This window comes from Solenopsis invicta, chromosome 16 (genome assembly GCF_016802725.1).
Source record: "Solenopsis invicta isolate M01_SB chromosome 16, UNIL_Sinv_3.0, whole genome shotgun sequence".
NCBI lineage: Eukaryota > Metazoa > Arthropoda > Insecta > Hymenoptera > Formicidae > Solenopsis > Solenopsis invicta.
The window spans coordinates 16,186,648-16,209,618 of NC_052679.1; the positions used below are offsets into that span (position 1 = coordinate 16,186,648).

General features: G+C 41.2%; 3 protein-coding genes across 8 annotated transcripts in view; 1 reads left to right on the forward strand and 2 right to left on the reverse strand.

Annotated features, from left to right (window-relative positions):
- The window catches only part of LOC105199349 (G protein-coupled receptor kinase 5), a 90,707-nt gene extending 73,731 nt beyond the window's left edge, over positions 1 to 16,976 (reverse strand). The window contains exon 1 of the mRNA XM_011166411.3: positions 16,854 to 16,976. The gene's annotated coding sequence lies outside the window, so the exon portion shown is untranslated. The remainder of the gene's footprint in view (positions 1 to 16,853) is intronic.
- LOC105199358 (cGMP-specific 3',5'-cyclic phosphodiesterase) lies at positions 1,855 to 15,246 on the forward strand. 2 transcript variants are annotated; one of them, XM_026136160.2, is made up of 13 exons: positions 1,855 to 3,911; positions 6,159 to 6,363; positions 6,938 to 7,260; positions 7,470 to 7,715; positions 7,978 to 8,335; positions 8,584 to 8,753; positions 9,016 to 9,238; positions 9,886 to 9,960; positions 10,035 to 10,073; positions 10,293 to 10,574; positions 10,976 to 11,352; positions 11,443 to 11,879; positions 11,961 to 15,246. In XM_026136160.2, the coding sequence occupies exons 2-13, from the start codon at positions 6,310 to 6,312 to the stop codon at positions 12,596 to 12,598; spliced, it is 3,222 nt and encodes a 1,073-aa protein (XP_025991945.2). In that variant the 5' UTR covers positions 1,855 to 3,911; positions 6,159 to 6,309; the 3' UTR covers positions 12,599 to 15,246. The 2 variants fall into 2 exon arrangements, with proteins under 2 accessions (XP_025991945.2, XP_011164723.2); XM_011166421.3 differs by having other exon boundaries at positions 1,858 to 3,911; positions 7,987 to 8,335.
- LOC105199351 (golgin subfamily A member 7) lies at positions 16,664 to 22,281 on the reverse strand. Of its 5 annotated transcripts, XR_005576463.1 has the most exons (5): positions 21,801 to 22,014; positions 21,328 to 21,387; positions 20,926 to 21,090; positions 20,399 to 20,817; positions 16,664 to 16,979 (listed from the first exon to the last, which is right to left on the reverse strand). XR_005576463.1 is itself a non-coding variant. In XM_011166415.3 (4 exons), the coding sequence occupies exons 1-4, from the start codon at positions 22,044 to 22,046 to the stop codon at positions 20,527 to 20,529; spliced, it is 525 nt and encodes a 174-aa protein (XP_011164717.1). In that variant the 5' UTR covers positions 22,047 to 22,281; the 3' UTR covers positions 18,243 to 20,526. The 5 variants fall into 5 exon arrangements, 4 of the variants coding, with proteins under 4 accessions (XP_011164717.1, XP_025991950.1, XP_011164718.1 ...); XM_011166415.3 differs by lacking the exons at positions 16,664 to 16,979; positions 21,801 to 22,014 and adding an exon at positions 22,038 to 22,281 and having other exon boundaries at positions 18,243 to 20,817; XM_026136165.2 differs by lacking the exon at positions 16,664 to 16,979 and having other exon boundaries at positions 18,243 to 20,817.
- Between the last annotated feature and the right edge of the window lie 690 nt (positions 22,282 to 22,971).

The window sequence follows — 22,971 nt, forward strand, 5'->3', positions numbered from 1 at the left end:
ACATCCAAAATCCATTAATATTTAATGTTGAAACTTTATTGATTTTAGCAACTTAAGCGTCTCATCTGGACTCGACGGAAATTTAAAGTACGATTATCGAAGTATAGCTACCTTGCAAATTAAAACGCTGCACTAATTTTAATTCAAGTTGAAAAGAGAAGAGCAATTGAAATTTAATAAATTTAGAGAAAAATGTATGACACACCGTATACATGGATGCATCAACATAATCCGATTTTCACGTGACGGACATACGTCAAAGCTATATAAGCACGTGCGTATGTATTGCATAATAAACCGTGGAGCGTTAACACGAAACGCTTGCCAATTAGCATTGATAAGGGTTTACATATAATATCGAACGATTATACGGCTTCGGGAGTGAGAAGGATGCGATGCTCGTTAGCTGATATAAATCTTGTTTACAAAAGAGCATACCGACGCTGCTTGTGCCGTCGATGGTACTTGATTAATTGAAACTCAAAACAAAAGATCATAATTTGCGAAATTACTTTCAAATGTCAAGCCATGTCTCTAAGTGCATGAAAAGAACGGTTTCGCTAAATTGTCTAGAAATTTAATTGGGTGCAGATCTGAAGATAATTTTGTTAAAACCCTCAAACTGAACTGCTAGAATGTCAAAACTTTTTGCAGCATTGTTTGTTATTGTTCAAACATCCGTCGCAATTATTTTGAGAGTCCAATAAAATTATTTTCAGATCTGTGTCCAACTACAATAGATATTTAGATACTTGAACAGAATCGTTCTTTCCGCGTAGATCTTACAAATTATAGATTCATTCCGTTCCCTTGTTCCGATATTTTCTATAAGGCTAAAGACTAGTGCCCGTCGTAAATGCAATCGTATAAAGAGTCGTAGGAACGTTTCTCATTTTGTCGGAGAACGAAGAATCAAACTCTTAAGCAACTGCTGCAAAGTCCCTCTCTCCTCCTTCCCTCTGCGCGCTGGACCGCGATTCTCAATTTTTATATCGAATATTCGAAGGCCGCACACGTAGAAAGGAGTAATCTCATTTATTTTAACGTTCCGATATTAGCGATAGATACATCTCGCGTAGCAATTTTTGCTATAATACTGTCTGAATTTCATGAAAGTTTCATGAGTGAGATACCAGCGCAGTTAAGGGTTGAAATTCAACACCGTAACGTCGCGCCGGTATATCGCCGCATTAATAACGACGCACACGTCGATAGTTAAATTTCCCGAAACGCATTAGGCACAGGTGTTCGATTAATGGTCCCGCGCTCGTTAGCCTCCGCGAAACGCGCGCGAGAGAGCGAAGCGAAACGCGCGACGGCGACGCGGCGCGACGCGGGTCGATCGATCGAGCGCGCGCGGCATCATCATCATCGGATATCGACGCGTACGCCGGCCGGCGCTCGCGAAATTTCGAAGCCGAAAATCTCGCGGACGGCGGAAGGGGATGCTGCCTGCTGCCTGCCTGTTTGCCTGTCCGCTTGCCTTGCCTGCCTGCGTGCCTGCCTGCCTGCCTGCCTGCCTGCCTGCCTGCCTGCCCGTCTACCCGCCTGCCTGCTCGCCTGCCTGCTTGCCTGCCTGCGTCCGGGATACTCTCTCTCCGCCGGCCGCTATCGATCTTTCCCGGAGCACGACGAGAGCGCGCGCGAGAGAGAAGACGTCTCCTCGGTATCCCTGCCGCACGTGCGCACACACGTACACATGTACAGAGAGAGGGAGAGAGAGAGAGAGAGAGAGACGTACATATACGTACACACGCGCGACTTTGTCCACACCAGTTGTGGTAGATAAGCATCCGTGAGTCCTGCGCACACGCGTACATCGAGCGCGGCTATCTTACTCGCAAAGAGATGATAAGCGTTCGTGAGCCTCGTCACCCCGCGCACACAGACGCCGCGCGAGGACCGATATCTACTGGAATAGTACTCACGACCACGAGAACGATAAGCGAGCGCCCGTCGGACTCACGTGTATCGAGAAGAGAGAGAGAGAGAAAGAGAGAGAGAGAGAGATACGCAAATACGCAGACGTTACTCTCAGAGCAGCGCGTTCGATGCGAAGATAGCGATATCCCAAGACGATCGCGGACGGTAGCGTAGCGCGTACGAGACGCGCGGCGCGGAGCGGAGCGGACGAAGCGGAGAAGCCGTGGGAGGCTCGGACGCGTAACCAGCCGAGCTCCACTCTGCTGCTGCTGCCGCCGCCGCCGCCGTCGCCTCCTCCTCTCACTCTCTCTCTTTCTCTCTCTCTCTCTCTCCTCGAACACCCGCGTCCGCCTGACCCGAGAGGGAGAGACTTCAGTAAGCTCGGAGCTTTCAACCGGTCCGTAGCCGTTCGCTGTCGTCGTCGATATCGCCGGAGTCGCGTCGCGTCGCGTCCCGGCGCGAAACGCTGTCTGCGATACGCGACAGCGCTGGTGGATCGTCGCGTGCAGCGATCGTCCTGGACCCGGGATAATCCCTCCGCTCGGCGGAGGGGCTGTCGTTCGCGAAATTCCCCCCGGGAACACGAATCTCCGAAATTGGAACGAAAGTCGACGGAACTTATCCCGAGCGAGTGGAAACTGCCAGCGAGCAGTTAATCACGAAATATGACACTGGCAGGACGGAGAGGTCCTTCGGAAGCTGGTGCTTCGGAGACGAGTAACAGCCTACCGAATCGCTTCGAGACTCTAACTGACCTAAGATCAGTTTATTATTAGATAATCGCTGATCGGCGGAGAGCGTGAAGGTCTAAGCGGCATCTGCTTTTCTCTCACGCGACAATCCTGTCCAGGCGGAGGAAGGATGAGGACGAGGAAGAGGAACTCGCGGGGACGTGCCGGTCGATGCGGTTTCGAGTTCGCGATCGCGTGTCAACGGGCTGCGCGTTGATCCTGCTCCCGCACGAGATCGCGGCGATCCTCGATAAATAACTCGCGCGGGGCAAGGGGACGGCTCTTCTATTTGAGGCCGACGACGTGGAGACGATCGAAGCCGCGTGCGGAGGAGACGATGATCTCGCTCCCGGAAGCGGCTGGAGATCCTCCCCTTTAGACTCGATGTCGATCGCGCGCGATCGCGACGATCCTGTCTCGTGCTCGCGCGATATCGCACGCTCCAAAATAAATTGACGTGAGAGAGAAATAAAAAGAATTTCTTGGTACGAGAAATAACGCAATAAGGTAAAAAGATTAGATTAAAAAAAAGGGGGGGGAAAGAAAAACGCGGTTGAGTTTAACTTTGGGAGAGGCAAAGCTTTCATCCTCGGTCGTAAATCTTGCGACGGGAAAGGCCAGCGAGACAAGTGAGATGCCGTGCCGTGCTCTCGCAGGATGATACGGAGGCTGGGAAACACGCCGTGACGGATATATCGAACGACGACGAACTTGAACGTGAAAAAAAATACGCAAGTTACACGAGATGCGTCTGCGTGATCGTGATGCGGCGACGGTCGCGCTTTTCGGCGAGCAATCGGTTCCGTCCAGTCGATCGCGATTGAACGCTTTCGGGAGTAGTACGTCGTGTTCGATGCACAACGAGCTGGACGAGAACGAAAAACGCAATAGACCGAATGTATCCTTGACATGCTTGAATTAAAGAAAGGATATCGACGCGACGAAAGGAAGGAGGGCATGTTTACAGAGAGGGAATCGCTGGTGGAATAAAAATAAAATGCGACTTTTGCGTACACCCGTACGTTCGATGACGCTCGCGTTGAAGGGAAATGGTGACGAAACGTCGAGGGACATAGTGATCTGTTGAAATGACGTGTGCCCTACGTGGCCGACGAAGGACTCGATTGTACGTGAAGGCGAGCGTTCACGTGCGCCAGGGAATCGCGAATGACATTTTGCAGGAGTGATGGCTATTTCGGGCCGGACACGCGGGTGTGCTGCATTTATAAGACATTCTTCGCGAATGGTTTACTGCAGGTGAGCAACGCTGGCGGCTGTGTTTACGCTCGCGTATTTCTTCAGGTATTACAAGCAAACAAGAGATCGAATTTATGCATCGTGGAAATGACATCACCGAGGAAGTCCTTGATCGTAAATTCTTAAATGTTTCGATTCCGTGTTCAAGTAATTAACCCTAGAACGATATCGTTAGTAAATTTGACGTACAATTCTCAAACATTCTATTTCCTCCACTCTACATTGAGAAGAAAAGTTGTTAACTTTAACTAAAAAATTATTAATTTTAACTAATGTTTCAACTTGATTAACTCTAGGATGATATCGTGCATAAATTTGACGTACTCTTGAAATATTCCATTCAATCTCATCTTAACTGTATGTTACATTTTTACGAGAAGACATTGGACTACATATCCTATGGCGTTTCAAGATTAAATTTGATAGCGTGCTTCATCTTCCTTTCTTTTTAATTTAATAATTAGATTGAGTTCACAAAGCTCTAAATTCATAAATCATCAATTTTATAAAGAGATTAGATTGCTATCTAGATTTTAAATTCTGTCCATGAAAATATAAAATGTATAAAGGTCTTATGTTGTATTAATTAAGAGTGGCCAATTTTCTCGGACGTAAAATTTACATAGTAAATTTCAAATTCAATAGCAATACTGCGTATCAGTCAATAGAGATACTGCGTTCTAGAGTTAATAGCATGTTCCATCTTAATTTGACAATTACCACACAAATTCTATAAATGTAAAATGTAAAAAATACAATTATATTTGTATCTTTTATTCTATTAGAATAACTGAATTGAAGCATGTCAAATTGGTAGCTTTTTCAAATACTTATACTCTAAGCATAGCCTGCGCTAACCAATTATAATTAAACTGAACGTAAAATAAACATTATGAGGGAGTGTATTTTAATACGCAGAAATTGGGAAAAATGGACCTGTAGCTTTTATCTCCATAAAGATTTGTGCTCGCGAAAATATCGCTCTAATAGCTTTTAAGCAGTAAGTTATCGAAAGACTTTTGTCAGATCAAACTTTAATAACGCAAATAAACAATTTAAAAAATGCTATTTATTTGTATTGTGTAAATGAAAGGAATATGTTTTTATTTTTTAGAAAACCAAGTCAATAGATGTAGTACGTTTGCGGTGCGTTCAAATATTTCAAGTATAATAATAATTTTTTGGGGGGATCGGAATTAAATGTAATGCGACGGTGTCTCGTAGTAAAAATAATTGCGGAGATCTACAGTGCGCTTCGTATACTAGAGAGAAAATTCAACAAAAATGCTTATTGAGTTCGCATCCACTCGTGTCGCCAATCATTGGTGACATTCCAATTATCTGCAGTCTCAATTCCAATTTAGCAGATAAAATGTCAGAGTTATAAGAGCGAGAGACGCGCGGGGAGGATAATCATCGACAGGAAACGTATTAACAAGGGACTTAATGCGAAGCGGTTATTCTCGTTGAGAATTGTAGACGCCCGCGGCGGCGGCTGGGCGGCCTTCTTCATGAATATTGAATTGCGTAATTTCATAATTCAGTGATTAGACGTGGATTTCCCCGGTGGGTCGTTGCCTTCGGCCCTCCGCGGGGGAGGGAGGAGAGCCAAAGAAGACGAAAATGCGCAAGAGCGAGGACTAACTGTCGAGGAAAGAAAGATCCCGCCGTATACAAGTCACACGGCTCACATCGATAAAATATAAAATTCATGGGCTCGTCCTCGATTCTCGGTATTTTCGCGGATAACATTTCGAATGTTCGGATGAAATCGTGAAATCTTAAAACGTATCCGTCATAAATTGCACGAGATCTCGTCGGATTATTCCACGAGCGAGACAACTGAGAAATCGTCATGAATTACGTCAACGTGAATCACATTAACTGAGGCGGTAAAATGGAAAATTGAATTTTACATGTTGCCACACATGTACACATATTTATATATTAAAAATCAATGCAAATTATCGAAGAGCACTCGTCTATAAATAAAGCGACTCGTGCAACAATAATAATTTCGTCGTATCTTTATCGACGTGTTCAGAGTAATGAGAATTGTTGGTTTAATTTATTTAAGTACATTTAATTAACGTTCCTTTAATGAATTATTTCTGCAAGCTAATAAATTACAACAAAGAAGCAAAAAAAATAAGATCTCGATATTACCAGCGAGTAGAGTAGAATATAAGAGTAAAATTATCAGAGCGACATATTCCGCATCACGAAGAAACCGCATATTTTTTCCAGATTAGTATTTCCGAGACTCGCGGAGACGTACGTAAACACCGGGAAATGAAAAGGCGACGAGAACGTAAAGCTTCCTCTCATTCGCACGACTCTCCCTCGTCGCATAACTGAACGTTCCTATTGCGCTCGATGCACGTTACATTAAGGTGATATGGAAGCAGAAGACGAAGTGGATGATGAGTTGTCGGAGGCCGTCGACACGGAAGTAATTAAACAGTTTGCATTAATGCTTTTGTCGTTATAATCGTTGCAATTTAAATAAATTAACAACTTCGTGAATAGAACCTGGATATTGATGATTAGAAAATTGTCAAAAAAATGGCGTATAAGAAAAATGAGAATTCTTAAATATTTTTTTTTTAATACTTTAGATTAAATTTTAAACAAATTTTATTTATTTTCCTGATTCTCTTTTAATGAGAAATATGAGAAATTATATTAATAAATTTCTTACTGTAAAAAATTGATACATTTAAAAAATTCAAAAGATTCTTTAAAAGTCACATGAGAAAAAGTTGTAATAACAATAATTTAAGATATAATAAGCGCTAATCGACAAAACGTTTAAAAATCTTTTTTTTTAAGTGTGCTATCAAAATCCAAGTCCTGCTCATGATACAACGTACAGTCAAAGTTATTCAATTTACTTCAATTATTCAATTTAGAATATGCCTCCCTTTTCAGTCTCTCAAAATAACGTAATATGAATCAGAGATTAGTGAAATAAAATCAATTGTGGCGCGATCAAACAGATAATTTCAATTTGCGACCCTTCGTAGGCAAATCACAACAATAATCTCGAGAACTTCGAAACGATGAAGATCTCTACAAAATCGGTGTCCGAGAGGACATCGGAGAAGGACGATTGTCCTTTAGTGCGCTCGTCCAATCCCGAGCAATCGGAAATCGTCGGCTCCGCCGATAGTCCCAAAAAGTTGAAAACGTCCGTGCGATCAGAATCAAAAGTACTCCTAAGTACAAGCATAAAGACTGATGTGGAGATTGAGATCGCCAGGTTGTGCAGAGGCAAGAGAGTCAGCTACCAGGATACTATACACGAGTACGACGAAGACGACAACCTCACCATGGATAAGGTCGGAAGGTAATTGATTCGACGTTGCTCAATGTTGAATTACTATTTCTAAATCTTTCTATAAAGTTTTAACGTTGGAAACGTTAGCGTTGTCGTACAACATATTGCACTTTACACGGATCATTTTTACTTATTTTGTTTTCACATGTATCATTTAGATATTATGGAAAATTAACAGAAATTTGTAAAATTTAAAATAAATAATCTTCATGGTAAAGATATCTGGAGGCGCATCCTGCCATGGTCGAAACGTGGCTGCGGGAGAAGGCGAGTCTCCAGCTTCGGCAGAAATTACAAAACACGTGCATTCTGCAAACGATAACACCGAGCGTACCGAGCGCACACAGCGTGCAGCAAGAGGAGAGCCTGCTCAATCGGAGTAAACGCAACAGCGTCACATCCGATCTCTTTCAGACCTGGCTGGCTTCGAGTTCACCCGCAAAGCGCAGCAGGAGCCCCAGCAAGTAAGCAATGTTGACAACAAAATAATTTCATCTCACATTTTAATATTGTAATCAAATCGCTCTATGTTACATTAAGGCAAACAATCTATCATAATAAAATAAAATATAATAAACTAAAATAATATTCAATAAATATCTAATAAAAATCATGTGTAACGCGCGTTTTATATTTTTATAAAGTAATAAATCTTTCAAAAACACCTTTTCAAACCGAATCAATACTCGCTACGTTCTTAGGTAGCGTAAGTACTAAATCTTTCAGAACTTACAGTACGCTGATGGATCGTCGCGAGGAACTCGGTAGACTGGACGAAAGCGACCTGTTTATGGAGTTGATAAGGGACGTGGCGAACGAACTCGACATAAACGTCCTCTGCCACAAGATTCTGGTGAACGTCGGCCTACTCACTCATGCCGATCGCGGCAGCCTGTTCCTGGCGAAGGGACCCTTGGAGGACCGGTACCTGGTGGCGAAGCTGTTCGACGTCACTCAGGAGACCGAGCTCGAGGAAGCCATTCAACGGGCTAAAAACGAGGAACTCAGAATACCGTTCGGAGTCGGTATCGCCGGTTACGTGGCGCAAACCAAGGAGATTATCAACATCAAAGACGCTTACGAGGTTTCAGCTTTCGTTTCTTGGGGAGGAAGGTGGGGAAGGGGGTCAAATCTAATCGATTCATCGAGCACTGAACCTTTCGTTCAATCCCATTGACGTTACGATTATTACGCGGTAACTTGACGAAGGAAAACTGTAACTGACTCTCTGAATAATCATCTAAGAGCTAATTAATCGATGACGAGTTTTGTATCTTTGTCTTTAATTTAGTCGACAAGATGAAAATAGATATTTTTGTCCACGATTATCAGGATCCGAGATTCAACAGCGCCATTGACATGCGAACCGGATACAAGACAACGTTGATTCTGTCGATGCCGATCTGCAATTACGAGGGCGACGTCATCGGGGTCGCCCAGATCATCAACAAGACGAACGGCAGCAACGAATTTACGGACAGGGACGTCGAGGTGTTTCAAAGGTGGGCGAAGACTATAGAAGATACGTTTCGAAAGCTTGTAGTTTTGCATAATAATCGCGCGTAATGATAACCGAGTACCGGACGCTTAGGCTGACGTTAGAGCATTTGACGTTAGCATTTAACTGATTGCATAATGGCGCAAGGCCAGTTACAAGACTATGTAATTGCCATGTACGCGCAATTATAATCGGCGCCGCGCGCGATCGATACGTTTATTAATACGATCGCGCGTCTAATTTTACGACGGCATCGATTATCGTAGATACCTCACATTCTGTGGCATCGGCATACAGAACGCGCAGTTGTTTGAGCTGTCCGTACAGGAATACCGACGCAATCAGATACTCCTCAATCTGGCGCGGAACATATTTGAGGAGCAGAACAATCTCGAGTGTCTTGTCACGAAGATCATGACCGAGGCGAAGGAGCTGCTCAAGTGCGAGAGATGCGCCGTTTACCTGCTGGATTTGGACTGCGGCGAAGCAGTAAGTCTGCTTACTCTCCGCGCGAGAAATTTCATTTTTGCACAATACGTTACCTACAATAAATATCGTAACAAGGTTGCGAAAAATAAAAAGAAATTTTTTTAACTAGCTGCAAAACAAATTACCGTTTAATTAATTGGATATAAAAGAGAATTGCCGAATGTGTACCATTTAAGTTTTTTTTTTTTTTCCATTTGGAACTGATTTGTACGTAAGTAAACGTTGGAAATTGAAGCTTGATGTTTCAGGTGTCTATTGTTACACAGTATTTATTACTGCAATGTTTAACCTTTCATCAATAACAAATTAATTTATTATAAATATTCCTTATAGCAACAAAAGAGAGACAACCGGTCACTTAAATGGTATCGTCTTTTTTACAGTGTCAAATTTATAAATTAAAGTAATTAAAATTATAAGGAATCATTAATACTTATTTTATCAATAATTCATCAAAAAAAGGACCAAACATGTAATAATTAATAAATAACTATAAATATTAAGAAAAAATATGAAATATTGATGGGATACAATTTCGGCAATCGATACGCATTCAGTAACTTTCTACTAATGTTACAATATTCGTTTAATTAAACATCCAGCATGATACTCAAAGGCACAATAAGAGATGCTAAGTCTCGCTTTAGGGGCATCTCGAGAAAATCGTCGAGCGGCCCGGGAGATCGGTGCAAGAGAGCAGAAAGCCGTTATCGAGAAGAGAGGTGAGTGGCCACCGCCACGTGTGTTACTCGAATTTGTAAGTCTGATGATCTTTTTCTCTTTCCTGGCGGCTCAGAGCAATAACATCGACATGGAGGATATTATTCAACAGCACGTGAGTGTCCCGATTTTATAAATCGAGTACATACATAAATAAATAATGAAATTTTTCAGCCCTCCCAACAAAAAAAAAACATATATTCGTCGTTTCTTCGTTTATCTTTCGTGTTTTCTTTTTTTCGATACTGTATAATTTTACTTTCTTAGAAAAGCCAACGATTTTGTTTTTATTCTTCAAGTTTTATATAATGTCCAAATAATCTATTTTTTTCAGACATCGACCGAAGGTAGCAAATTTACTATGGTATTTGAAATGGAGAACGAAACGCAAGAAGCCCGGGTCTATCGACCAAGCAACAACAATCTATCGAGTTCATTGGGACAGATTGCGAGATACGTCGCCGCGAGCGGTCAAATTCTCAATATTGGCGACGTCGCTACGTGGCTGAAGAAAGGTGTAATAGAGAGCGGAAAGGAACCCATCAGAAGTATCCTATGCATGCCGATCGTCAACGGACAGAGAATCGTCATTGGAGTTGCTCAATTGATCAACAAGGTTCGAATTGATAAAATTTCATTCTTAATTTTCAAGTAATCCGTAATAATCTGTAATATAATCCTGAATAATCTATTATTAATCTGTTTTTGATAGTTTGTATTTGCATTTAAATTACTTTGCATTTAATCCTTAATAATCCTCAATAAGCAGTTAATAATCTGCATACGCTATTATACATGTGATTTTTTAAATGCTGTATGCTGCTTGAGAATAGATCACCGGGTGTCAAGCAATGAAATCATAAAAAATTCACATAACAAAGAAAAATTTAACAGATTTTACTGGCTTTATAATAAGAGGTATTTTTTCTTTATCAAAAATCGTCGAACAAAATTATTAAGAATAATAGACACTTATTAATAATTAAAAATGAAATTAATAAAACAAATTGTTCGCAGGACAACGGTACATCCTTCACCGACTCGGACGTGTCGATATTCGAGGCGTTCGCTATTTTCTGCGGCCTCGGCATTCACAACACGCAGATGTACGAATCGGCGTGCAAGCTGATGGCGAAGCAGAAAGTAGCCCTCGAGTGCTTAAGTTATCACGCGACCGCCAACAACGACGACGCTCTGCGGCTCGTCTCCGATCCTATACCGTCCGCGGAGACGTACAACCTCTTCAGTTTCACATTCATCGACTTCGACCTCACCGACGAGGACACGTGCCGCGCCACCATCAGGATGTTCAAGCAGTGCGATCTCATACAGAAGTTCCACATACCGTACGACGTCCTGTGCAGATGGATCCTCAGTGTGAAGAAGAATTACAGGTACACATTTCAATCTCGTTTCGCTTATTTCGTCCCACAATGCTTCTCTCTCAAGATACTAAACGCGCAATCTTAAATTATTCCCAACAGACCGGTAAAGTACCACAATTGGCGGCACGCGCTAAACGTCGCGCAAACGATGTTCGCAATGCTGAAGACCGGCAAGATGGAACAATTCATGACCGATCTGGAGATTCTCGGGCTCCTGGTGGCCTGTCTCTGTCACGATCTCGACCATCGCGGTACTAACAACGCGTTTCAGATGAAAACCGAATCTCCCCTGGCGATCCTTTACTCGACCAGCACGATGGAGCACCATCACTTCGATCAGTGCGTCATGATCCTGAATTCTGACAGCAATAACATCTTTCAGAATTTATCGATGGAGGACTACAGGCGTGTGATGAAAGTCGTGGAGAGCGCCATTCTTTCGACCGATTTGGCGATGTACTTCAAGAAGAGGAATCGCTTCATGGAAGTGATCGACGAGGGCGAGTTCGATTGGCAGAGCGAAGAGAAGAAAGAATGTAAGCTCTTCTTGATTTTTTTTCGACGATCTTTAAAATCGTCACGAGCGATCGACTAACTTTGCCCGTTCTTTTTCGCAGTACTGTGCGGCATGATGATGACTGCGTGCGACGTGAGCGCGATAGCGAAGCCCTGGGACGTGCAGCATCGCGTGGCGAAGCTGGTGGCCGACGAATTCTTCGATCAAGGCGACCTGGAGCGCCTTCAGCTCAACCAGCAGCCGGTGGCGATGATGGACCGCGAGAGGCGAGATGAATTACCGCAGATGCAGGTCGGCTTCATCGACGTGATCTGCCTGCCTCTCTACAAGGTCTTATCGGAAACGTTCCCGTGGATACTGCCGCTCTACGAGGGCACCACGGAGAACCGAAAGCACTGGCAGGATTTAGCGGAGAAGGTCGAGATGGGACTAACGTGGATCGATCGCGACACGATCGAAGAACCAGTGGAGGAATTCGTTTCTTACGAGCCTAAGGACATCGAGTTCACGGTCACAACCTTAAATTGCGCTCACGCCGACAAAAAGGAACAAATGCCGGAGAGATCGTCGCTCGGCAGGTTCGCCTCGTTGAGAAAGGGCGGACGTACGTTGAGTAAAGACGTCCGGCATCGCATCAGCAGATCTCTCTACGCCAGAAGCAGCTCGGAGGACGCCGGCAAGTCTAAGGCGTTGCTCCCAGAGAGAAAGAATCGGAATAAGCTATGCCTGCTCATTTGACGGCTAACTTCGACGACGCTCGAGAGCATCCCCGAATGATGGCCAACGGGTGGCGATACTTGGAAATAAGTATTTAAGTACACATCGCAGCTTCCAGGTCGCGGAAGATGGAATCTTTAACGTTGAGATTACCTGGAAGCTGGAACCTGACAGATCCGTTGGGCGAGCTGTCATTGAAAAAGAGCTTTAGGGTACACCTAGAAGTCGCTCTTAGAGAAATAACATTGTCTGCTTCAATTATTAAGTCAAACTACTCTCGAAGGGTAGAATCATACCGAATGGATTGTTTCAACGAGGCTCTTTTAAAGCTGCTTTCAGTCGCAGCGAAATACTTACGGGAAATGAATCCTTTGGGAGAACTCTTAGAAAAGAAAAATTGCTATTCGCACAGATGATCACTATGTACGATCTTTTAATTAAGAATGATCATATTTGGTCAGATTTAAGATTCATCGAAATAAGAAGACACAAAAAAAGAAAATGACTATAAATTTAGTAATTTCTAAAAACCAGACTTTCCGTGCGAAGAAACGAGTTTAATTAGATCCTGAGAAAACTGACAATATCGACAAAATGAAATTGCAATTAAGTCAAAGGTTAACTTTCAGTAAAAAAAAAGTAAAATACCGAAATGTGATAATTCATATTTCGACAAAAAAAAAACTGGTTTAATTATCGAAAAGTTTATTATACTTTATCACTGCTCATTTCATGATTTTAATAAAATTAAGAGAATTAAGAATCTTGATATTTTATTTGACCGAATTAGGCACAAATTCGAATCGAAGTACTCAAAGTTCGACGTCATTAACATGTAAACTTTAGTATGAGCGAGAAAAATATAGAACTAAATAAATGCATACATTTACATTTCGGGAAAACATTCCCGGAAGAAGAAGGAAAATACGCTCAAAGAAGATGTTCTGTTGATTCCGGTGCATTTTCCACTCTCTCCATTGCCAGACGTAGAAAAACGACGAATCAAAATACCGAAATAATTAACGATAAACGGCGAATCTTCGTAGGAAGACGATAAACCACGTGGTCCGAGAAACAGAAGAGGAAAATGATCGGAAAGGGACAAAAGAGGAGTATCCGATGCGATCTCATGCGTCGGATCCCGAGAAGACTGTTGCCCGTAGGTTTTAAGGCGATAATACGTAGACATCGGTATTACGTAAAACACGTATGCTTAGTCGATGGCTAGGTAGCTAGAGAACTTGACGGTCGGTCGTTGCACCTCACAACGACATTGCTCATAATCGCAATTCCGTAGAACGCGAGGAAGCGTGCTGTATGTGTGAATGTGTCGGGCGTCGTCGGATGATGATGATGATGATGATAATGATGATAATGAATTCAATTTTGACAATCTTTTTGTATCACATCTCGATGATATTCTAGGCTATACAGTTCGACGTACGAAGGGATCGGTGACGGTGACGCTTACAGATCGAAGACGTGCGAATCGGACTCGCGGACACGCTGCTCCAAAATACGGCAGTTTAATCAGAAACGAGTGCAGTTTTAATTGTTTTATCACACCCTCCTTCAGAGCGATCTCCGCGATAACGAAAAAAAAGAGAGAGAGAAAAAGAGAGATGCGTAATCGTCTAATCGATACGATTAAAAGAAAAAAACAACAAAAAAAAAGAATTGTTCTCAAATCGATTTCCTCATTTTAACTCTTAAAGTTTTTAGTAAAATAAATAAATAAGTTCAAAATATTTCATAGGTTCTATAAATAAAGAACTTTAAGTAGATATACATAAAAATATTTTAAATCTTGTGACAAATTAAAAATTTTGAATTTTACGAGAGACGAAAGAATCTCGTAAGCAAATTTAATCGCATTATGAATCATGTAAATAAAAAATTTCAGCGACACTAAATTTTGTAAGTGGAAATTTTTGAAACAGAGCGCATTTCCAATTTCGTATGTAAATAAATAAAAAAAAGTTATATGTTCCTACAAGAGAAAGCAAGATTTTTCTTTCAACGAATTTGAAGCTGACTTGGAGAGTCGCAAATACGATCGCGTAAATCCCGGAATATCTATCCTTCGATCTCTGCGTATTTATGTAAGATCTTTATGTGTACATAAAGATAGTGAGCGGTACTTTCATGTTGTATCGATGTCTTGTAAACGGAGGCAGGATTCAAACGCAACCGTAACGCAATCCGTGACGCAAGCATGATCGCGAGTCCATCGATTATTTTCGCAGTTCTTGTCGAGTTTTTGTCGAACCATTGACCCTTCGGGAGATCGGCGAGTTGCGCATAAATTACTTTTACGTTTTCATTATTCCATCGTTATACATGTATTCCAGATCGAGCGGCTCCGATCTCTGAGAGATCAGAGCCCGTGGTAATTTAACACTTCTTTTCTTTCGCGATTGATTAACGTTAACGCGTCAGTCGAAATGCGGTCGTACGCACCGTGAAAAATTTTTTAATTGGTTAAACAGAGTGCTCTCGCGTTACTTTCCACGAAAAATTCCCGAGCGCAATTGTTTTCCGAGTGTGAGTCTGAGAGTTGAGCAACACGAGAGTGAGATTGGTTTCTAGTCTTTTGATATAGCTGCGAATCAATATGCCTATCAGAAATTGTTGCACATGGTTAAATAAAATCTGGATGTGCTCAAACAGCCGCGCAGGCGTGCCGAATTATTTTAAATACCCGAGAATGTAATAGTTAAACCTCCTATTTAGACATCTTAGACAAAGTATTATTCGGAAGCGGTTATATTAATTTTAATTCTTAGAGACAATTTAAATTGTTTCTCGAATCAGTGAACATTAAGTATTTCAATTTAATCTAAGTAATAAATCTAATATAGGTTTTCTCGAAGAATTTAATTTTAATTTAATTATTATTTGGAGATCTCGAAAATATTTCCCTATTATAATTACATATAGGTCAATACAATTATAATGAATTATATCCAAATGTTTAATTATAATAATGTTCAAGGTTAATAAAAAAATATTAATACTACAACTTAAAGGACCCGATAGAAAAATTGAATTCATTGTTGGAAACATTAATATTAATTCTTTGTGACTGTGATTTATAGGCCTCTCGAAAATTCAGACTCTTGTGTCTAGACGAAATAAATTAACCCGAGAATAGTCACCTGTGTGGGATATTTTTTTTCACCCCAGTATAAGAGAAAAAGCGACAGATAAAACTCACGTCGCAGCAAATTTTTATATTAATCTAACATCCATACCCATCTTTTATTCGAAGATTTCGAAAACTAATTTGTACAATAGAAGCAAAGTATGACATATTCATAGTATCAATCTATTGACACTAGCTGGGATGCAGAAAACATCCTAGGTGATAGTTCACGTTATAAAATAAATCAAGAATGATAAGAGTTCATAAATTTCATAAATTCAAAATCACGATATGCGTTTGAATAAAAAGGTTTGAAATAAAAAGTATTATAAGCTATTAATACCTTTATGTTTATATAATACAAGAAGTTTATATCATGTTACTATAAATGCTTATTTTTATTTTTATTGAAAAATACTCCATATAAATTTTATATTTATATACTATATAATAAATAAATGTAACAAAACTAAGCCATTTTTAATTTTGCAAGAGTAAATACTACATAAATAATTTTATATAATAGCAATTTAGCCTTATTTTAAATTGATATAAAATAGATATTATGTAATGTATACATTTCATTTTCTAATAACTATTCTTTACAAATTTTTAAATATACAATTCCAACGAAAATCCGTAAAATAAAAGTATTTTATTAATTAAAGTCTTCATTTTTTTTTTAGAAATATTGTCAATAAGTTGTTTAATGTACTTCTTCCGTTTGTTTAATATTTGACTTTTTTGAAAAATATTAATTAAATCTAAACACTAATGTCTTTGGATATTAATAAATTATAGAATAATCAATATTATGTAATATGAAGTTAACAATAATAATTTTTAATTAAGAAAAAAATTACTCCCGAATTATTTACGCAAAAAAATGGGGTGACTATTCCCGGGTTGAAGACTATAAAATCTTTCAAATGATGAAAATCTTCAATATAATTGATTATATTCGACAACATCGTAATAACATACATTTTATCAGATTTTGTCAGTCAAGACACGATATTTCCCACAAATTAAATGTGAATATTTAATGTTCAATTTTTAATTTAAATATTAAAATTTTCTCAAAGACATTTTCTGTTCGATTGTGTAAAATCTGGACATGCACGCACATACCTGATGACGACCACGCAGCCATTGCACCTTCACTGCAATTGCACCTCAGGGAGGATGTAAGCTGAAGTGAGGACGTAAATCGGAGCTTCGACCGACTCTTCGGGCGTACGGAAGCAGATTCCGGTGCTGAAATCACAATGTTTGACGATAAGAATGGCAATTTCATGTCACGCCGGACGCGTGACGTCATAACAAAATCTTGAGATCTCGCGACGATTTTTCGTGCGCGGGATCAATCTTTAAATCGCTAAACGAGCGCAGGTTAATCTAAATGCGACAACTACGACTCAAACGACGAATTATTGCGAAAATCGAGCTGATCATGAGATAACGTGTACGCACCTGACAATAATCGTGCATCAATCGTGTTCTCTCGCTCGTGAAAAAGTAACCCGAAAGACACGAGGATCGAACAACCGAATCTGGGAACGAAATCGATGGAAACAATGTCGGTGCACGATGGCGATCGCGCACATGCCACGGATACTCCCGCGAGACGCACATACTGAGCAGATTATTGTTTTAGCACGAGATTTTGTTTCGAACGATCACGACCGCGACATTTATGGAGCGATTCGAACGCGACTTTGACTTCAACATGGCGCGTTTCGCGATTAACCGCCTGATTCGGACGGACGCTATCGATAGACGCGTCGCTGCGATTCTCGAAGCGGTCGACGCGGCTAGCTTCGCAGTGATCGGGTCGATCTATTCGTTTCCTGTTCCTTATCTCTCATCTATCTTACATATGTATGTATTTATAAATAAAAATGTACATATTTATTTATAAAGTGACGTGAACACTGCTTTCATTCAACGCGGAAATAAAATGCAGTTTCGAATCGCGGTTCGAATTCAATCGAGAAGCGATATACGAGTTTTGAAATTTTCGAGATGGCTTATTGTTTCTCGCTCCAGCCGTTTTATTTGCTGAGGGCGCCAGTGCACGGTGACCGTTCTGCATTAAAATTTCTGTAGACTCTCAACATAATCTTAATTTAACGCTTTTTTTTTACTCGATTTATTTACTTTGATAAAAAAAAAAAAAAGAAAAATTATTAAAAGCACTTTGAACGATCAAGCTGCATGGCATTTTGTTGCAACTTTTATAAATATCTTAATATATCTCATAAAACCGTTATACAATATGTATTATGTAATATATAATATTATATAACTCATAAAGCTATTATTTAATTTATATAAAATAATATAATAATATATAATGTTACATAACTCAAGGCTATTATTTAATTTATATAAAATAATATTGTTTTGCTTTTACTGCAGTATTTCAAAGAGATCTGAGCACTCAAAATAAAAAGAGAAAAGGAGAAGGAAACGTTCTCGATGGGAAATCGAGGGCGGATCACCGGATGCGCGGAAACGTACATTTACGCCGTTTTTATTATTAAAACAATTAGAAATTACACTCGTACGATGGTGTCCTTTACAGTTATGGATCCTCAATCCAATATTGGTCCTACTAAATTAAATTAAGTATAACAAACGATTCCTCCTTTTCTTTTTTGCCTCCATCCGTCTCCTTGTATTTCGTGTCGACGATTATAATCCGCTATATATACATTATATGCAAACATGCGCGCTCGCACATGCAGTCAGAGCCCTATGCACGTGATATTGCGACGTCCAAAAAAATTGGTTGATGGGAAACTTCCCGTAATTTTCCTGGGAGATTTCCTTCCTGCGGCTTCCCGTTTGCTCGGTTCTTTCTTCTCTTCTTTTTTTCCGATATCACTCTTCTCTCGGAGATCTCCCTTGATCGTCTCCTTTCGAGGGGATCTTCGGGCCAGTACGTCTCCTTCGAGCGCTCGTACGCGCTAGAAAATCGTACAGCGGCAGTGACACGCTTATTTGGCAAGATTCTTTCAGCAAATAACATCGCATTACAACGTCGGGCAGGCTCCGCCGGCATTGTGATCAAGAACGAGAGAGATCGTTCGCCGTTGTGCTTGATGCAGCAGCAAGCGCGCGTGAATTGCGACTTTCAACCGATAAAGAACATCGACAAGCCCGAATTCCAACGACGTGGATACGGTGCGAGATCTTCACGTATAGTCTTTCTTTGTGCGAGACTTACGTTACGTTGGAAATTGAGCTAGTCACAGTAGATTAGTTCGACGTTCGTCTCGACTGGAGCAGTCGTCGGATCGTCATTCTGGCGTTGCGTATCGCGCGTTACAATACTTTAGGCTCCCAAAGCGTGTAAAAGAAAGTAAAGATAGACATGGTGTTGCGTCGTTGTATCGTTTGAGATCATTATTATTTATAACTAATTAATAGGAAAACGGAATATGTGGAAAACGCGTCCAGCGTCGCGACGGGTGTCCGGTTTCAACTAAGAGAGCGGACTAAAGCGTACAAAGTTTCGCGCTGCATCGCAACGGCTTCGCCTTGATCACAATGCCAATCAATTTGTAAACATAACTTACTTTTTACATCACCGCTTTTTACACAATTTCTTTTCCTCTTTTTCTTTTTAGCCAATCCTTGGGTTCCTTTGCGGCACGATGAGTGTTTGTGCCACTAATTCCAATCGAATCTATCCGTATTCGCTGTCGAGAGGCATCCACACGCGCGACGAACTGAACATTCCATCCAATGTATACATACATATGCAAAAAGACTTTAAACTTTTGCGCGCGGATACTCAAACGCAATGGAAGATATACCGCGGAAGATGAGAACTTGGAGATTCGTTCGTCAGCATTCATCGAGAACAAGGCTCGCTCGTAATCGAGGTTCTTAGCTCGGCGGAACCTGAACAAAACACGCGCTACAGACGCTAACATCGAATGCCATCTCCTCGCTAAGTAATTCACGCAGACACGCATCTCATTCACGTCTCATTAATTAAATGCAGGTGATACGATAAAGTCATAAATGAACAGTAAAAAAATATGTAGACCCCGTCGTATACATGACAAATCAACGTGACGGCTTATGATAAGCCAACTCATGTCGTTCAGCAAACTGCACGAACACGAAGTTACGCTTTCGCTTACCGCGTCCTGATTCGTCATATACACTTCATATACTTTCGTATGTTATACGTTATGTGTACGCATATAGAAAATTGAACTTATAGAAGTGCCACGGCTTCGTTATGCATCCACGCGCTTCGATGTACGTCCTCCGTCGAGAACGCAGCAGCTGCCACTTAGGATCGAGACACCACGAATGCGAATAAACGTGCTCTCTTGCCGCAATTAAACTGACCTTGCAAGAGCTTGCTTTGTCACAATTAAATTCACAAAAATCTATGACGTAAAATCTCCACAAATCAATCAATCGCGTACATTTCTGCATACGTGCTTCTATTACCCATAAATTTTTTTCATACACGTATGTTATAAATCGACCAAACGACAAGAGAGTTTTGGTTCTTCGCATGCGTGTTCGGTAAGATTAATCGTGCAAGGTGCACCTGAGCAATTTGCGACCCACGAGATATCATTGACGGAAAATTTGTTCCTTCAAGCCTCATAGAATTTCTGCACCTTGCGAAAATGATTCAAACTAACCGATATGTCCCATAATTGTGCCGACAGGCACTCACGAGCGCGTGCATGTCCGTGATTCTGGCGAGGTAATGTCCAAAGTGCTGCGCGGGGGGTCACATGAAGAACTCCCTGGATCGGCTAATATGCAGTCACGACGCAGGTCTATCCAGTACCGAGATCTCTATTAGCCTGAGCCCGCGCGTTGTTGGGTCTGTCAGCAGGAGGCCACGCGGCTTGTACACTCGGTCGTTTTGCTCGCTAACAAATTTGGCGACTTTGCGCAGACACTTTTCGTAGTGTGTTTCAGTGCATATGCTTATCAGATAACCCGTGAGACAGTATAGGCAGCTCTCGCAGTAAGTGGAACAACTGGCACGCTCTGCCTCGGCAAAGTAGTTGTTCAACTGATTAATCGTGTACTCGAACAATTGTCTGTCCAACTACAAATCGGGAAAATATTTTATGATAAACATCTATTGATAGTCTCTCTTAATTTTCTGAAAGCACATTAGCATAACTTGCAATAGTTCACAAACTGTGATACTTACTCTACTTTCCAGTTCTGTAGGGAACCGCGTTTGGAACTTGACCATAGTACCTTCGCTGTAGTCACGCTGTATAAAAACTTTTTGACAGTTCTGAGGAGGCCCTCCACCAGCCTGCCCTCGTCCCGCGGACATGTCTTCCAGCGGTGTGAGGGCAGCATGATTGCCCTAAAAAGATACAACATTGCCATTTTTATAATACACATTTTATTCAACTTATATTCTTTATAATACCAAGACTATAACTTAATTTATATAATCTATATAGTATATAGTCTCTATAACCAGATGTGACAGTATAACAAGCTTTCATATACATTAATAAATATCTGCTACAAAGAATGTCTTAAATTATTGTTTATACTGATGACAATATCAATATCAGATTCTTGTACAATAACGTACTTTTCTCTCGTTAATAATCTCGTCAGGTAGTAGGCATAATGTTTTCTTCGAGCTCGGACTCTATAAAATAAAATGTGACATCGCATAACTATCTTTGAATTTCTCAGAAAGACTCTGATACTTTCATCTGCTACTTCTTGCAAACATTAGAACATACACTTACAATATATTCTCACGCTAATTAAGATCAACCAATAAGCATCGGAACATTGAATATCATCAGTGACATTGGAAACTACTGTATTTGGCATTAGCATAAACTTGCAGTACATTGACACACTTTTCTTTGCCATTATTGATCCCTTTAAAATGACATTCCCGATAAACTCTCCAAACCCTGCCGTGCACAAGATGCAGCTTAACGCTGACGTTTTAATCCGCGAGCTGTTCCTCGAAATCTCTCGTTCCTCTTTCATCTCGCGTCGTTCCACATACCTGGAGCTAACCACAAAAAAACCGCACCCAGCTCTCACCTCGGAAATCGCGAGGACGAGCAGTCGCATCCTCGCTCCGTTTCGCTCCTTTGAAAAACCGGGATGCACGACGGTGTCTTTTCCGATTTTCGGGAAGGACACAGATCGCGAGAGGGTTGATCGAGCGATGCGAAGGAATGACAGCCAGAGAGAGGCGCCTTCGAGAGCGAGCGAGGGAGATGGAGTACGGACGGAGGGTAAGAGTGAGAGAGAATGAAGCACGGAGGACGGACTCACCAGTGGCATTTTGAGCTTCGTCTTGCCGGTCGGTTGCCGTACGCTGCCGACGAAAGCCGAGCTCCGATCCTCGCCGTCGCGGTTGCCGTGTCTCTACACAGGCGCGGATCGGCGCAACGTAGAACCAGGAAATCGGCCGATGGACCTGGATAGACCGCTGTCGCCTGTACGCACCAGTACGCACACGAACGGACCCACGACCCCACGACTCCACGACTCGTGGCCGCCATTGAAGATGCGCGCGCATGCAGCACGACGCGTTGTCCCCCCCTTCCATCCCACCGCGCTGCTCGATCACCTCTTTCCACGGCTCGAAATACCTTACGTTTATATTGAATTACTAAATTTGAATACTGCCAATGAAATATTTACTTACAATACATAAGTATTTATTCAATAAAAAAATAATAATTAAATTAGTGATTTATATGATTACTACAATGTTGACTTTCCAGTCAGCACAGAGAATTCAAAAAGAATTCAGGCTTATGTCATCATTCACAATTCATTTTCAAATGCAAAAAGAACTCTTTTCAAAAAAAAATTCTTTCTGTATCTCAAAAACAACTCTAAATTGATGACATAAGTATGTGAATTCTTTTTATCTATTGTACTAGAAAGGGACAATAATCCCTCTTAGGACCCTCCCCAGATAACATTTCTTGCTGGCAAGTTTTGCGCGCGATGTGCATGCGAACTTTGTAACAGATTTGCATACGTTTTGTTCGTAGAACGTGTTACATCGTGTATATTGCTTACAAATGGCTAGCTCATGTATTGTCTCATGTACTGGCAAATTACATGCAGACGGCTAACATATTGGTAGTCGTTTGCTCCCCAGATAACATTTTTTGCGCGCAAAGTTTGCGCGTCTTATGCATGTGAACTGTGCACGCGGTTTGCGTGAGTTTTGCCCGCAAATTGGTTAAGCTCA